At 43.0% G+C, this 15,356-nt stretch overlaps 2 protein-coding genes across 2 annotated transcripts; both read left to right on the top strand.

Annotated features, from left to right (window-relative positions):
- Positions 1-6,817: 6,817 nt before the first annotated feature.
- LOC105891360 (NACHT, LRR and PYD domains-containing protein 1 homolog) lies at positions 6,818-10,081 on the top strand. The gene is made up of 2 exons (XM_042703721.1): positions 6,818-8,329; positions 8,632-10,081. Exons 1-2 carry the CDS (start codon positions 7,249-7,251, stop codon positions 8,895-8,897), a joined length of 1,347 nt encoding a protein of 448 aa, XP_042559655.1. The 5' UTR covers positions 6,818-7,248; the 3' UTR covers positions 8,898-10,081.
- A 1,628-nt stretch (positions 10,082-11,709) lies between these two features.
- Positions 11,710-14,724, top strand: LOC116219486 (zinc finger protein 483-like). The gene is made up of 3 exons (XM_031562778.2): positions 11,710-12,053; positions 12,201-12,315; positions 12,547-14,724. Exons 2-3 carry the CDS (start codon positions 12,225-12,227, stop codon positions 14,610-14,612), a joined length of 2,157 nt encoding a protein of 718 aa, XP_031418638.2. The 5' UTR covers positions 11,710-12,053; positions 12,201-12,224; the 3' UTR covers positions 14,613-14,724.
- Positions 14,725-15,356: the final 632 nt, after the last annotated feature.

Below are 15,356 nucleotides of genomic sequence, written 5' to 3'. Positions count from 1 at the left end.
CCACTGTTTCTACATTTGAATCATTTTCAATTTTATGCCATCAGTTAAAATATTTCTTTAGTTAATCATGATTGACTTTTCTTATCTCATCAGCTATCGGCTCTATGGTTCTCTATTCAGTGTTCCCAAAGAGAGAAATACACTACTTCCTCAATGTTTGTATTACACTGTATGGACTATGTGTCAGGGAAGTCAGGACTCAGAATAAACGTTGAGAGATATTTATTAGATGGTCAGCCAGGGGAAGGGAAAAAAACGGGGAAAAAACAAGCAAAAACCGGGAGAACACTCAGAAGATAATTCGTGAACTGAAGAAGCAAATCACAGGAGATCTATTCTTGATGTGACGGGTGGGAGGGGTTGCCCTTAGCAGTAGTAGACACCTAATTGTGCCTGGCTCAAGTGATGTGGCGTTACACAGTAGCTCACAGTGCCCCGCACTTCCTACTTTTTGTTTTAAATGCGATTTACGCGGCAAACGCAGCAAGGAACGCGGCTGTGGTTTGTCTCTGTCGGCGGTGATAAAAGAGAACAATAAGCACATTGCGGACCTACCTGTTTGTTGGAGTATAACGTCAGTAGGATTTTGGAGAAGTGTTGTCTCCAACAGGTGAGCAGGGCCCTATTCCTCGTACGTGGTTCAACTAAGTCGATCAAATGTCCTATTAGTCAGCTTAAATTAATGCGATGATTGACGACAGGCTATCTTGGTTCCTCCAAGGCCGATCCGCGCTCAAACAATGTTGTTAATTCGAACTAGACTTCAGTTATCAGGGTAATTGCGTGTGCCCGTCCTGCTTCAAAAGGTGGAAGCGTCGATCACCAAAACCATGATTTTCTAAAGGTACAATGGCTACTAAACTTAAAGAAAGAGCTTTCTTTTTCTCCGCTGGCGAGTAGGATATGATAATGAACCATTAAGAAGAATACAAGACCATAATCATGGCGAAATCCAACACCGCCACCGCTGCGAGAGCCAGTGTTGTGCATGAACGAGTTCAAAAGAACGAGTTCAAAAGAAACATTTATATGAGAGTGGGAAGAGAAAAGTGGGATGAACTCATCCTTAGGCGGCTGGTTGAAAAAGTGATGTGGCTTAAGGCTCAAACGTTTAAATCAAATTTTTAAATGTTCTGCTCAAGGTTTCTTCCTGATAACAGGGAATTGAATCAGATCGGTTAAGACACTTTATTAGATTATTGGGAGTTTATTATCTTATAGGGTTGATTATATTTTGGATAGACTTAAATGGCATACATTATTACATTACAGTATCTGGAAATTATTACATTATTGGGTTCTACATATGTCGTGTTAAAGACACTATTTAAATAAATAAAATTGAATTGAACTGAATTAAATTGAAGATAGTGAGATGTAGTGACTTAATGCCCTGTTTTGGTGTTGTTTTCCAGATGATTCACCTTGTCAGTTAGACCTGAGGATTGTGCTGCTTGGGGCCAGGAGTGCTGGGAAAAGTTCATCAGGAAACACCCTCCTGGGCCAGCGGGCGTTTGACACTCGACAGAGAACAGCCCTGTGTGTGAAGAGACAGGGGACAGTAGCAGGGAGGCAGGTCACTGTGGTCGACACTCCAGGATGGCCCGCCGAAATCACCTTGGAGGATTCTCTGGAACAGACAAAAAGAGAGATTCAGTTCAGTGCATCTCTCTGCCGTCCAGGACCCCACTGTTTCCTGCTGGCTATTCCGGCACACGTGCCTTTTACAGACACACACAGAAATGCAGTTCAGCAACACCTGGAGCTTCTCGGCGCGAGTGTGTGGAGTCACACTATGGTGCTGTTCACCTGTGGGGATTGTCTATGGGGCACAGCCATGGAGCAGTACATTGAGAGTTCCAGACCAGCCCTCCGGTGGATCCTCGAGAGATGTGGGAACAGATGTCACATTCTCAACAATACGAAAAAGGATGATGGCTGTCAGGTTACAGAACTGTTAGAGAATATCAAAGATATGGTGGCGTTAAACAACGGTCGCCATTATGAAATGGACAGAGAGAGATTACAGGATATAGAGGAGAGGAGGGAGGAAGTGGAGAAGAGGGCAGGAGTACGACAGATCAGGGGATATAAACAGCAGTTTACTCTAAAGTACGTAATTGGTGAGTAACTTTATGCTCTGCCTTCTCTCAGAACTTTAAACACCATGTTGAACTACTACACTTTTAGTATGATTTAGTATAATTTTATAATTAGCGATACACTATGCATTTCAGGGTACTCCATTGTATATAACAAACACTCCTGTAGCTCCCACTAGCTGCCAAGGCTATAGGGAGATAACATTCACGTATTGTAGAACAGCTTAGTGGGTACACAGTATGCATTAAAAGGGGAAGTAGAGCAATAAAAAAGAAAACTACGTCGATGGTGGGAGTTATTTACATTACGGGTAAATAGGCTAGCACAGAGTATGGGGATGCATCATGAGCGGGGTATAATTAATGCATGGCAGTGTGGTGGGGATGGGTAGGTGTAGGGAGAGGGTTTCTGCAAGTAGATCAGCTGGAGAGACTACATCAGCATCCCACAGAAGTGACAGTCAGACTGGGAGGGGAAGAAAGAGAGTGAATGGTTAGAGCTCAGCTGTCTAATATGCGTATGTGGGCTTAATGGATATGAGGAATAATGTTTTTCGCAGCCATCGGCATTTGCAGACACGCTATAAGAGAGAGAAAATTTGGTTAGAAACATCAATTTTATAAATAGATAAATGTAGGTACGATGAACAGTAGGCAATATGGCCACTTTATCAGCATTAATGCTTTAGCATAATATGATATAGAAGGCGACGGAGGGCGTGAGGCTGCTGGTGTGTGGTGTGTATGCGCAGCATGCTGTATTCGGGACCCCTAACGGTCGTCCTACACAGCACAGTATGCGCTACCTGAAGCACACTTTTATTCATGTTGGGAATTTAAATTTTAATTGTTTTTGTTTAGTTTTGTTGGATTATATTTAGTTATGTTGGCTGGCTCAGTGCATGGGAATTTGAGTTATACAAGGACAGCAAGGGTGGCAGGATATAACAACAGTGCACAGCTGGCTGGCGACATCTGCAACACTCACTGGGCAAATGAAAACCAGTTGTAATAACTGAAGTTGTGTGATAATTAAAACATTATTAAAGTTTGTTTTCTGTTCAAGTCTGCGGCCGGTAGCTAGATAGCTCGAGACAAAAGTAGGCTAAAGATTTTCTGAATACCTGGTATATTTTTTACAATTCAGGTGAAGTTCAACATCTCTCCGAGCTGAGGATTGTGCTTTTGGGGTACGAGAAGGCTTTGAAGAGTTCCTCAGGAAACACGCTCCTGGAGAGAGAGGCGTTTGATATTAGACGGAGAACGGCCCTGTGTGTGAAGAGACAGGGGACCGTAGCAGGGAGGCAGGTCACTGTGGTCGACACTCCTGGTTGGAGAAACTGGGACACCCTGGAGGTCTCTCCTGAACTGACTAAACGTGAGATTTTGTACAGTGTGTCTCTGTGCTGGCCTGGTCCCCATTATTTTCTGCTAGCTGTTCGTCTGGATGAGTCTTTCACAGAAAAATCTAGAAGATCAGTCCAGCAGCACCTGGAACATCTCAGTGAGAGTGTCTGGAATCATACTATAGTGCTGTTCACCCATGGAGAGTATTTGGGAGACACAGCCATTGAACAGCACATTGAGAGTGAAGGCAAGAGTCTCCAATGGCTAGTTGAGATGTGTGGGAACAGATATCATGTTTTCAATTGCAAAGACAGTGTTGTTGGTACACAGGACATAATGTTTGTGGAGAGGATAGAGAACATGTTGGCCGCAAACAGTGGCTGCCATTATGAGATGGACAGAGAGAGAGTACAAGAGATTGAGAAGAGGAGAAGAGAGCAGGAACAGAAAGCAAACGAGAGGATGATGAAGGTTCAGAAACAGAGAGAGACACTCCGAACACAGATGGGTGAGTTCAAACATATGACACGAGTGCTGATGAACATGCAGAGTTCACCCAGGACAGTAAATATATATTTTTCGACTTAGAATTATTAATTTGGTAGATGCAATTTACAAACAAGGCAAGGCCTATAAATGAACCGTCAGTAGGTTATGCAAAAGCCATTGTCAATAGCTTCAAGAAAACACTCAAAGCCTTTCAGATCAACCTGACTGTTGTCTACTGAAAATATGAAGTGAGGGGATCAACCTGACTGTTGTTTACTGAAGGTATGAAGTGAGGAAGGAGAATAATCCTGAGTGATTACATCTGACTTCTTGAAAGTCTTTTTCCTAGATGAAAGTGAATACAAATTCATTAAAGATATGGCAATTCAAAATAAAATCTCCCTCTCTGGACCTCACCCCTCAGAAGAAATAGGGAAAGGTCTCCCGTATGTGTAGACACCCTAATTGGGCAATGATGGCTGTGGTCATTTACAGTTAAAAGATCTGCATATCAGTGTCTAAAAATAAAGAGGAAATGACTACATAACAAATATGATTTTGTTTTAAAGGAGACACACTTCACAAATCAGAGCTAAGGATTGTACTTCTGGGTGCTAAGTACGCTGGGAAGAGTTCATCAGGAAACAACATCCTCGGCAAGCAGGAGTTTGGCACTATAGGGGAAACGGTTATGTGTGTGAAGAGACACGGGGCAGTAGCAGGGAGGGCGATCACTGTGGTGGACACTCCAGGCTGGTGGGCTGACCACACCCTGGGGCAGTCTGATAAACTGACTAAACACCAGATCCTTTTAAGTGTGTCTCTCTGTCCTCCGGAGCCCCATGCTGTTTTACTGGCCATACGGTTGACCACAGCCTTCACAGAAGTGCACAGGAGAGCTGTCGAGCAGCACTTGGAGCAGATCGACGCACTCCTCTGGGACAAAACCATAGTGCTCTTCACATACGGGGACTACCTTGGAGGTGCCACCATTGAGCAGTACATTGAGAGTGAAGGGGAAGCCTTACAGTGGTTAGTTGAGAAATGTGGGAACAGATATCATGTTCTCAACAATGACAAAAGAGGTGCTCAGCCGATCGAGCTTCTCAATAAGGTGGAAGAGACTTCAGCAGGACACAGCAGTTGTCATTATAAAATAGAGAAAGACAGAATACATGATGAAGAAGAGAGGAAGAGGGAGGAGGAGAGGAACTTTAGTTGGATTAAAAAACAGATAGATGCAATAGAAGCACCAACAGAAATGGCTGAGATCTCACAAGAGAATGTGAGAGAAAACAAAGGTTTCTGGGTAAACATGAAGAAGGTCAGGGGTGTGAAACGGATGAGAGAGCTCATTCTGATGAACAGGCATAAGAAGACCAAGACAAGAAGGTCAGTCACGGAGAAGAAATATTCTCAAAGTCAGGAGCCGATAATGGAGGAAGGAGATGAAACTGGAAGGATGCAGCTGCTCAAAGGAGAGATGGAGGACGCTGACTCGGCAGAGAGTGAGTACAGCTATGGAAACCATAGCAACCAGAGTTGAACAGCATAAATATCAAATATAGATGTTGCCAGTACACAGCTCAAACGTATCACTGAAAATAGCAAATTCCACTTTTTCCCAAAAACATATACAGTATGCTATCTGAAATATTATTCAGCTTCTATGAAGAAAGCAAAATAATGTATTGGACAGCCTTTATGGTATGGTAAATAGCAGATGTGTGTTTAACTTGCTTTGACAAAAGTTTTTTGAAACTGCATGTGTTTGTTTCCCAGTAACGGATGATGATACATCAGAGGTGATCTCAGTGAACAGTTCTGGATATGGGACACAAGCTACACAGACAGGATCTTATGCAAGTCTGAGGAGAGCATCGGCAAAATCTGATATCAGTTCTCTGAGGTCTGAGCCTGGACCTGTGGTCATAAGTATATGTGTGGTATGGGTGTGGTCATAAGTATATGTGTGGTATGGGTGTGGTCATAAGTATATGTGTGTGGTATGGGTGTGGTCATAAATATATGTGTGGTATGGGTGTGGTCATAAGTATATGTGTGTGGTATGTGTGTGGTCATAAGTATATGTGTGTGGTCATAAGTATATGTGTGGTATTGGTGTGGTCATAAGTATATGTGTGGTATGGGTGTGGTCATAAGTATATGTGTGGTATGGGTGTGGTCATAAGTATGTGTGTGGTATGGGTGTGGTCATAAGTATATGTGTGGTATGGGTGTGGTCATAAGTATATGTGTGGTATGGGTGTGGTCATAAGTGTATGTGTGGTATGGGTGTGGTCATAAGTATATGTGTGTGGTATGGGTGTGGTCATAAGTGTATGTGTGTGGTATGGGTGTGGTCATAAGTGTATGTGTGTGGTAGGATATTTTTCAACATACAGTCATCACATTAAGCCTCTTTCATTTTAAAGATCAGTTAGATTGTCAGCTTTTGTCAACTATACAATGCATGCAGAAACCTTGCAAACACCAACAACAGCACAGTTGGCACTGACTAAAGGCTTGCTAGCATGCTAACTAGTGTCTTTTGGCAATCTTTTTCAGGAGGTGGAAATTCCTATAATAACATACCTCAAAAACTGGTGTATTATTGCATACTGTTGCTTTAAAGTGGTGCATTATTGCATACTGTTGCTTTAAAGTGACGGTGCCTAATTAGCGGAAGCTTGTCGGGTTGGTGTGGTTTTAGATGTCAGCTACCAGGTTTAATAACAGGGAATAAAGCGGACCAATTAAGTAGTCTGACTACTTAGACATGGGAGTACTTTTTTCAATTCTTTCCTTCATTTTCTTGAAGGATTTGTCTCCTAGAAGGAATCCCCTACCTGTCACCACCTGTTATTTTGGCTAATTCTAATAGTTTGGACACTTAAAATATGGTAGAATGCTTCTGAGGAGACAGATGCATGAAAACCAGAGTGGTGATGCTTATATTCTGTTTTTGTTCACAAAGGAGTGCATACAATATATCTATCGACCAGTTCACTGAGAATGACTTGGGGTCTGTAGAGGAGCTTTTGGAGTGGCTGCGCATCGCAGACAAAGAAGAGAGCCAATATGAAACCATAAATGAAGAGGACGATCAGCTGGAGAAGGTGGAGGGGAATGGATCTAATGAAGTGCATGGGTATGAGAATATACATATTACTGTACACTGATTTAGAAACGACAGTGATCATAATGTCTCAGACCCTGTGTGCGGAATGGACACATTTAGTTATGAGACGCCCCAGTAGATCCTTAGTTCAACGGGGCATTGCACTATTTTATATCATTGTGTAATATAATGTTTTTGTTTTTTAAAGTGTCAAATCATTTCTTTATTTTTTTCTGGTCGCCAAAAAGGCTGGACATTTCAGGTGGTGAAATGATCTATCATCACTATGGACAACGGTGCTGCAATTCCTGTGCTGACATCACAGAATCCTCCCACTGGGTGCTGATGGAGCCCTCTGTCTCCATGGAGACCGGAGTCCCAGTATATAAACACAGATCTCCTCCAGGAAGTTTTGAGTGTGCGGTGTCTGGTTTGCGCTGGGTTTGTACTGGTGAAGTCACTCTGCAGTATCACTTCAGTGACCCAGATGTATTCAGAGCAGAGGTTGCCATGTTGCAGTACACACCGATTAGTTCCTTGATGGACATCAAAGTGCTCTCAGGTGAACTGCTGGAGGCCCACCTGCCCCATTTTGCCTGTCTGGACGGCTCAACCTCCTCTCTCAGTGATGCTGTGAGAGTTCTGCGTGGGGCAGACACTGGTATAACCTTAGAGACCTGCGAGCTGACCCGCTTCCATGCAAAACTCCTCAAACCCTCCTTCTCACTGACAGAAGTCCTGGTGAAAATCGGCGTCCCGGTGAAAAGTCATCTTGACGTGTTAATCTACCGGACCAGAGTGACGCCCTTGACTCTCCTCACATATGTCGTGCCCCGAGATGCTTCCATGATTCAGGCCGTAGAAGAGGATATACGAGAGATCCAAGATGCCAAGAAGTTAAAAAAACATCGACCGGACATGTCCATTTGGATGAACACCAAGTTTAGCCTCACCTCTTCCTGTCCTGCTGACGTTTCCCCACCGGAGATCACCCTTAAATACATCAGACCTCCAGATCTATTTCAGGTGTTTATAGAAAATGCAGACCACTGTTTTGACTTGGAGCTGATCAGTGAGGGACAGTCCATATGGAAAGCCACAATACAAAGTGTCGAATATGGTGAGACTGGAGAAGTGGCACGCAGTCATAAAATGTCCGCAGCAGCATCGAGACATTCCCGAGGAGTGTTCCACAGAGACGCATCTTACACGAGCAAAGCTGCCAGGGCTGACGAGGAGGAAGGGAAAATGGCCACCACGTCAAACAAAGGTACACAACTCAACACTGAACCAATTTTTTTACAACTTGAATGTGTACAGAATAAAAACATTTTAAAGACGTTTAAACCAAGACGTTTATTTTGTTCTGTATTTAACACATGTTGTATTTAAGATGTGTTGTGCTTAGCATGTGATTTAATTATTAATTAATAATTGAATTAATAATATTTAATTGAAACCTAAGAGGGACGAACATCTCTTGGACAGAGCATAGCACAGGAGGGGGACTGGTATTGAAATTGAAATGGGATCAAAATCCTAAGCCAACTTGCTTTGATGATTTCTTCCTAGATCAACTGTTCATGATTCGGCCTGACCTCATCAAGAGAATATCAGGAAGTGTACTCCGAGATCTTCTGGATGGACTCCAAGGCCACCAGGCTCCTGTGTTGAGCGGTAGGGAGGCAGAGGAAATCCTGCAGAGCACCCGTGTGCTGCGGGACCAGGTGACCTCCCTCATTGACATAGTGTATAGGAAGGGAGAAAAGGCTTGTGACATCATGCTCTCCATGCTCGAAGAACTGGACAACTACCTTTATCGAGACCTTGTTCCGTAACCAACAGAATCGCTTTTCTGGTCAAAACAAGTGACCTGCTCTGATTTAAAGGCCTGTCTTTAGAGCAGTCATTGTCCTTTTGAAATACAACCACCTGCATGTTTGCTCAGTAATATGGTGGCTAATGGTATAGCTTCCCATACTGTGGGATGGGATGACTGTGATGACTTTGTGATTAAATTCGAAAAGAGCTAAATGGACATTTAAGCATGGTTATGTTCATGTCAATCAAGAAAGAGGACTAAATTAACCATGTTATTATATGATAATGAAATACATTATGGACATAAAATGCATTAGAGCACCGACTAGGATTCATATTAATAATCCTCTTTGAAGACCATTGCGTAGTAGGGAGTTAAACAAACGTATGAGAGCAAAACATACCCATTCTTACTCTATGGTGTGAAGCCACAAACACAAAAGGGAAAATACTCAATACGACATTCTGAAAAACGTCGTATAAACGTAATGTGGCAGTGCCTTCCTGGCAGTGTTTTTCATATCTGTGGTAAAGATGGAAGCCTCTCAGTGAAAGACACAGAAAAGCCTGCTTGGAGTTTGCAAAATAAAAAGCACCTAGAGAACTCTCAGACTGTGAGAAACAAGATTCTCCAGTCAGATGAAACCAAGACGGAACTGTTTGACCTCAATTATAAGTGCCATGTTAGGAGGAAAGTGATCACTGTCCAATGGCAGAAATCCAAATTCAGGTGCAAAACTTGATTCATACCCAAGAAGACTAGAGGCTTTAGTGGCTGCCAAAGGTGCATAGATTGGTACTGAGAAAAGGGTCTGAATACTTATGTCAATGTGATGGTTTTTTCTTTTTTTTATTTGCAAATTTTCTAAAATTCAGCTTTTGCTTGGAGGGTTCTTGGGGGGGTCTTGTTTGCAAAAGCAAGGCTACAGCCACTGTATGTAGTATTTGAACATTATTAACTGTTTTTTTTTATCATGATTACTATTCTCAGTTCTTATATCCTAATCATATTTCCTTACTTAATCATATTTCTTTACTGTATGAGTAACATGCTGACTTTGTTTAGCTCGTGTGTGATTTGTACCTCCCCATATGCATGTAGGCCTACTGTAAGCAATGGTGGGATCACTTCTGTTTGTAAATATTTTTTTCTCTGTGACAAAATGTGAAATCTGGGCCTGATTAAAAGTTAGTAATACGATTCCTCAATTTGACCATGGTATGTACGCTATAGCCTAATTTTCATTGATTAATTGATTTCAGACGACATTGACCAATCTAGCAGTAATTCAGAAACTTGCGTTACCTTTATAAACGTGTTTTCTTGACCCTCTACACGCATTTAACGTAACCGGCTTGCCTATTGTTCAATGAATGAAAAATAATCTCTCCGGCATGGGGAGTAACCTTCGTTTGCCACGAAAATAAATATGCGCTTGGATGAGTCCACCACGCCGTTAACGTGACTTTCATTGTATGTGTAGACGTCCACGTGCGATTGAGTCATTAGCTAGAACGAGTCACAAACGCAGACTAGCCTACAAATCAAGGGAGGATGATTAACGTTTGCTCAAAGCTGTAATAATGGCAAGTAACGGAGATTTTCAGGGAAGGTTTATGTTTGTTGTGGAGAAGCTGTTGCACTCTGCAGTTTGTGAAACGACCATACTCTTCGAGGATGTAGTTAGAGAAATGAAGGCAGAAATCGCCCAGTTAAGGACGGAGAATGGCAGACTTCCAGAAAACCAACGGGAATGTTCGTGCCAAAACCATAATCGCATCCAAAATTGTGAAGGAATATCACCCACAGTTGACACTGAATTCCAGTGTGGTAAGTTGGCTAACTTAAAGGTGATTTCTCAGTGTATGCTTAAGGAATATTAGTAATGAATGCTCTGTGGATTTAAAACTTGAAATAGAATACCTGTTGGCTAGCAACAAGGCAAGATGGTTACCTGAAGTTAGCTTACCACACCTGACCTCTGAATACTTCTAAATTAGTTAAGGTTAAATAACCTTAGCTGAAGCTCAATGCTTACCTGTTCAGGAGAAAAAGAGCAAACTCAGCATTGTCTTAAAATCCTTCTGTGCTCTTAGCTGTCTCTATCCTTTAATATGTAGGCCTACTCTCATTTTACTACTGTGACCTACTGGCTTTAAAGTGGCATTATGTAGTAATTGTACCTCAGGGTTCAAATAACAGCTTAAAAAAAATTGGGGCGCCACAATGACTTTTAATATGGAGAATCGCCTCCGTGCCATTGCTATACCAGGGTCCGTAGGCATATTACTGTGTTATGTAGGTTTGCCTGAAGCCGCCCGGTTTCTACTGTCTGCCGAACTAGTAAGTAGCTTATTTGCCGTCTTGCTTTGTCTTGTGTTGCACTTCCTTGATGTTTGACTGTGTTAGGACAGTTGTTGACTAACTAGTTTGTCATAGTGTCAAAGTAAGCACATTTCAAGAGGTTTTGCTAGTTTTAGCCGCTAGCGTCTCATTAGCGATCAGCAATTCTTCCGTTATGCTGCTTTAAGGTCTTGGCTCTGAAGTGCTCGACTATGCCACCTGGGGCTTTTCACACCAAGATAAACAGAATGTCCACTTTAGACCTCTAACAGATATGCTAAGTAATGAGAGACATGGTATTTCAATAAAAAAAAAAAACAATATTTATTAATACATGGTTCAATGATAAGCTACGGATTGGATCGTTCTTGGGTAAAATCACGTCAGATCCCATGTAAGCATGTTTCCTTAATCTCTGATGACGCAGCGTGTTCATTTTATGATTTAGTACAGTACATTTATTATTATTATTATATTGGTCCTTCAATGGTTACAAACTGGGAGCCTTTTTATGTAATAGGCATGTTGAACTTTATTTGGTCCGGCTTGCATGGTTCATATAGTTGGGCTACACGGGTGACTTGACCAAAGATACTCCGCTAACATTTCAGTAGTGATTTCAGTAGTGATTTCAGTAGTGATTTTAGTAGTGATTTCAGTAGTGATTTTAGTAGTGATTTCAGTTAAATGCTCATATGTCCCCCTGCCAGTAATACACACCCAGGCGGAGCAGCCCTGCAGCCAGTCTTCTCAAGATGGAGAAAATGACCACCAGAGCAGACGTCCATACCTAACCACAGCTCCCGAAGACGACAAGGAAACCTCACAGGTAGCACTGCTGTTCATAAAGCATGAAGTTCCTAATTGTTTACTCGCTAGGACTTTTTCTACGTAATGCAATAGTGAGTGTGTCTCGAGTGTGAAGGTGGCTGGATTGTGACCCTATCTCCTTTGTGTGTCCCAACCGAATGCTAAGCCCGAGCTAACTGGTTGGCAACCCATGAAGGATGTTCTGCCTGAAGGTGAAATAAATCACACTAGCAAAAACGGACACATGAGCAATAATGATGACGCCAATACTACTCCAAGGGGTGAGTTGCATGAGTATTGTTTCCCAGTAAAAATGTGAAGATTAGAAGTACCTGGAAAAAAAGATTCAAGACCCATAGAAACTAATGAAACACAAGGGCACAATATCACTGTTCCTTTAATACAGATTTTTTCCTTATACTGTTTTATGTGTCCTTTATGTGTCCCCCCCCCCCCCCCATGCCACAGTATGTGTTTTTGTACAGTTTTTTCTGAGGATTTTTCTCTTTCAGAAGCCGCCATCAGTATCCCAGAGAAAGCCCCTGTTGCCCAGCCCTTGTCGATACCCACTGATTCAGACACATGCGTTGACTCCCATCAGTACAGGAACGACCCACCGGAGATTGGAACCCCAGATAGTACAGACATAAGTGCAGGCGCTGGAAGTGGAGAAGGCCAACACAGAGAAACTTCATCTCATGCTCCAGGATGGTCAGTGATTCCTGGCTCCCCATGCCACGTTCACAGTTCAGCTGTAGAGAATACAGCTTCTCCGCCTCTGTGTCCTGTTGGACCTTGTCAGAGCTCTGCAAAAGAATCTCAGGTTCACGTTTCAACATCTCCACCCATGATCACACAAAGCAAGATTCAGGTGATGGCCACGCCAGTAAGGATTCAGGTAGCACCTCCTCTTCCTCTTCATCCTTCGCCTCCTCCCCCCCCTCCTCTCACCAGATGCCCCACTCTCCCACCTCCTCGATCTTTGCATTCACATCCACATCCACCTCCACTGGTTTGCCACCACTCTGTCTCCAGGGGAACACCTGCACAACTTGTTCAGTTGCCTCAGATTCGTACTCCATTCCAACAGATTCCAATTCCATCAGACATTCTTCCGCCTCCGTTACCCCAGCAACTGCCTCCGTTCCAAGTGCCGTCAGCTACCTCTTCTATTCTTACATCACAAGTCCCTGCTCCATTTTCACTGTCCTGTCAGAAAAGACACATTGACAGTCCAAAAGATCAGCTACCTGATCCTACGGAGAGTCTGCCTGTCTTACTCGACCCAAGATCTGATCTATCGGAAGATGACCCGGTGTCGCCGTTGCCTTCTTATCCTCTGTTTGACGGTTTCTGTGAGCCGTCACAAGAGTTGCCCTCCACCAGTGCTTCACCAGATTCAACGGAGGGAGCCACTTCTAATGGTCCAGCTGATGCACCGAAACAAGTATCAAGTGACTTTAAATCAGTCGTACAGAAGTTGAGGTTACATTTGATGACTCATCATACATCCACCAGGTCACGCAATATGCAGTCGAAGCCGAAATGTTACAGCCGAGATGGTTCAGGAACATCAGTGCTCAGGGAGAAAAAGCGCCAGGAATCAAATATGGGAGAAGGGAAGGAAGATGGAGGCTTGGTAAATCCTGGAGGCTTGGATGCCACTGTAAAGAATCCCAATGTCACAAGCAAGAAGAGATCCCACCAGCCTAGCAGGATCCAGACTAACAAGAACCAAGATCAGCCTAGAAGGTTAAGTGCTAGGAAGTCAAAGCCAGTATATCGTTACCTGGTGGATCTGGAAACACCTAAACCCAATGCAGAAAATATTCAGCAAGCAAATTACACAAGTGTATGCACATTAGATGGTCCCGCAAAGGTTCACAAGGAAACGGGCAAGAAGAGTTACAATCAGCCTAGCAGGAACCAATCTGACAAGAACCAACCTGAGAAGAACCAACCTCCCAAGGGCCAACCTGGCAAGAACCACAGACACAAGAACCAGTGTGAGGTGTGCGGGCGGGTCCTGAGCAGTGCCTCTTCTCTGGAGCACCACCAGAGAGTCCACAGAGGGGAGAGACCCTTCGTCTGTCACGTGTGTGGGAAGGCTTTTCCTGACGGGAAAGGCCTCAGACGTCACCTTCTCATTCACACAGCAGACAAGCGTCATCGGTGCTCGGAGTGTGGCAAAACGTTTGTCTATCGCTTCCACCTCACCAGTCACCAGGTTACCCACACAGGTGAGAGGCCTTTTCCCTGTAGCGTCTGTGGAAAACGCTTAACAACCAAGTCAACGCTGGCCGCTCACACACGTCTGCACACAGGAGAAAAGCATTTCAGCTGCGATCTGTGTGGCAGGACATTCATGCACCGGAAGTCATTCAACACCCACATGCAGAGACACAGAGGAGAGAGGCGTTATGTTTGCTTGACCTGTAACAAACGATTTCAGGACCTCAACCACCTGAAGGCGCACAAGCGCACACACACCGGGGAGAGGCCATATCAGTGCAAGATGTGTGGCAAGAGATTCATACAGTCAGGACATCTCAAGAAACATGCCAAGACACAACACTAAGGATTTATCATAGTACTGGAAAATGAGGCAGATCATTTTGGCAGAAATAATTGATGTATGATTGGTATATCAATATGATATTCCAGGTTTACTTTGTTGTATCAGTTTTCATGTCGGCCAAGTAAATTATATATATATTTTCCTTAATGTAATTAATTTAAAATAAGATTAATGAAGTGTTTTGATATGATTATGATATGAATAAGGTTGAGAATAATGTTGTGTTATACATCCAATGTTTGTGATGTTTGTGTTACAATACAATATTGTATAAGATATATTGCCATTTCATTATAGGTACTTTACATTTTGTTATTTGAAAACAAATCTTAATATTATGGGCAATCAGTGCCCTCATCATTTTTCTTCCCTTTACAGCCCCATTCCAGTTTGTGGATGTTTATCGTCCAACAACCTAAAGTTGAATTATTAAAATAAAATTGCAGTAAAATGTATTCCTAATTTGTTTACAAGTTTATGGATCTGATACTATAGCCGGTTTAGCAAAACCATTCTGTAAGTTTGTTTCCCGTGTTTTGTATCTTGTGTTGCGTGAGCGCTGTAAGGATTCAGCATATCCTGCCTGGGGAGAATGAGACATTACAGAGCCGCCGCTGTGACCACTATATGTGATGACCGTAATCTTCCAAATGGTAGTCTTATCATGATGTCAAAGAAAGGGGCAACATCCTGACTTTGCACTGAGGTGTAAGTCATAGCCACCAATTGTAGTATGGGAACAGG

This window comes from Clupea harengus, chromosome 25 (genome assembly GCF_900700415.2).
Source record: "Clupea harengus chromosome 25, Ch_v2.0.2, whole genome shotgun sequence".
In the NCBI taxonomy this organism is placed as follows: Eukaryota; Metazoa; Chordata; class Actinopteri; order Clupeiformes; family Clupeidae; genus Clupea; species Clupea harengus.
Note: the sequence above shows the minus strand (reverse complement) of the source record. Positions and strands in the feature narration are given on the sequence as shown.

Bases quoted from the DNA above. Each gene is read 5' to 3' on its own strand.
- LOC105891360 (XM_042703721.1), top strand. From the start codon at position 7,249: ATGTTTTTGTTTTTTAAAGTGTCAAATCATTTCTTTATTTTTTTCTGG. The intron at 8,330-8,631 runs GTACACAACTCA...ATTTCTTCCTAG, and splicing joins GGCCACCACGTCAAACAAAG to ATCAACTGTTCATGATTCGG.
- LOC116219486 (XM_031562778.2), top strand. From the start codon at position 12,225: ATGAAGGATGTTCTGCCTGAAGGTGAAATAAATCACACTAGCAAAAAC. The intron at 12,316-12,546 runs GTGAGTTGCATG...TTTCTCTTTCAG, and splicing joins CGCCAATACTACTCCAAGGG to AAGCCGCCATCAGTATCCCA.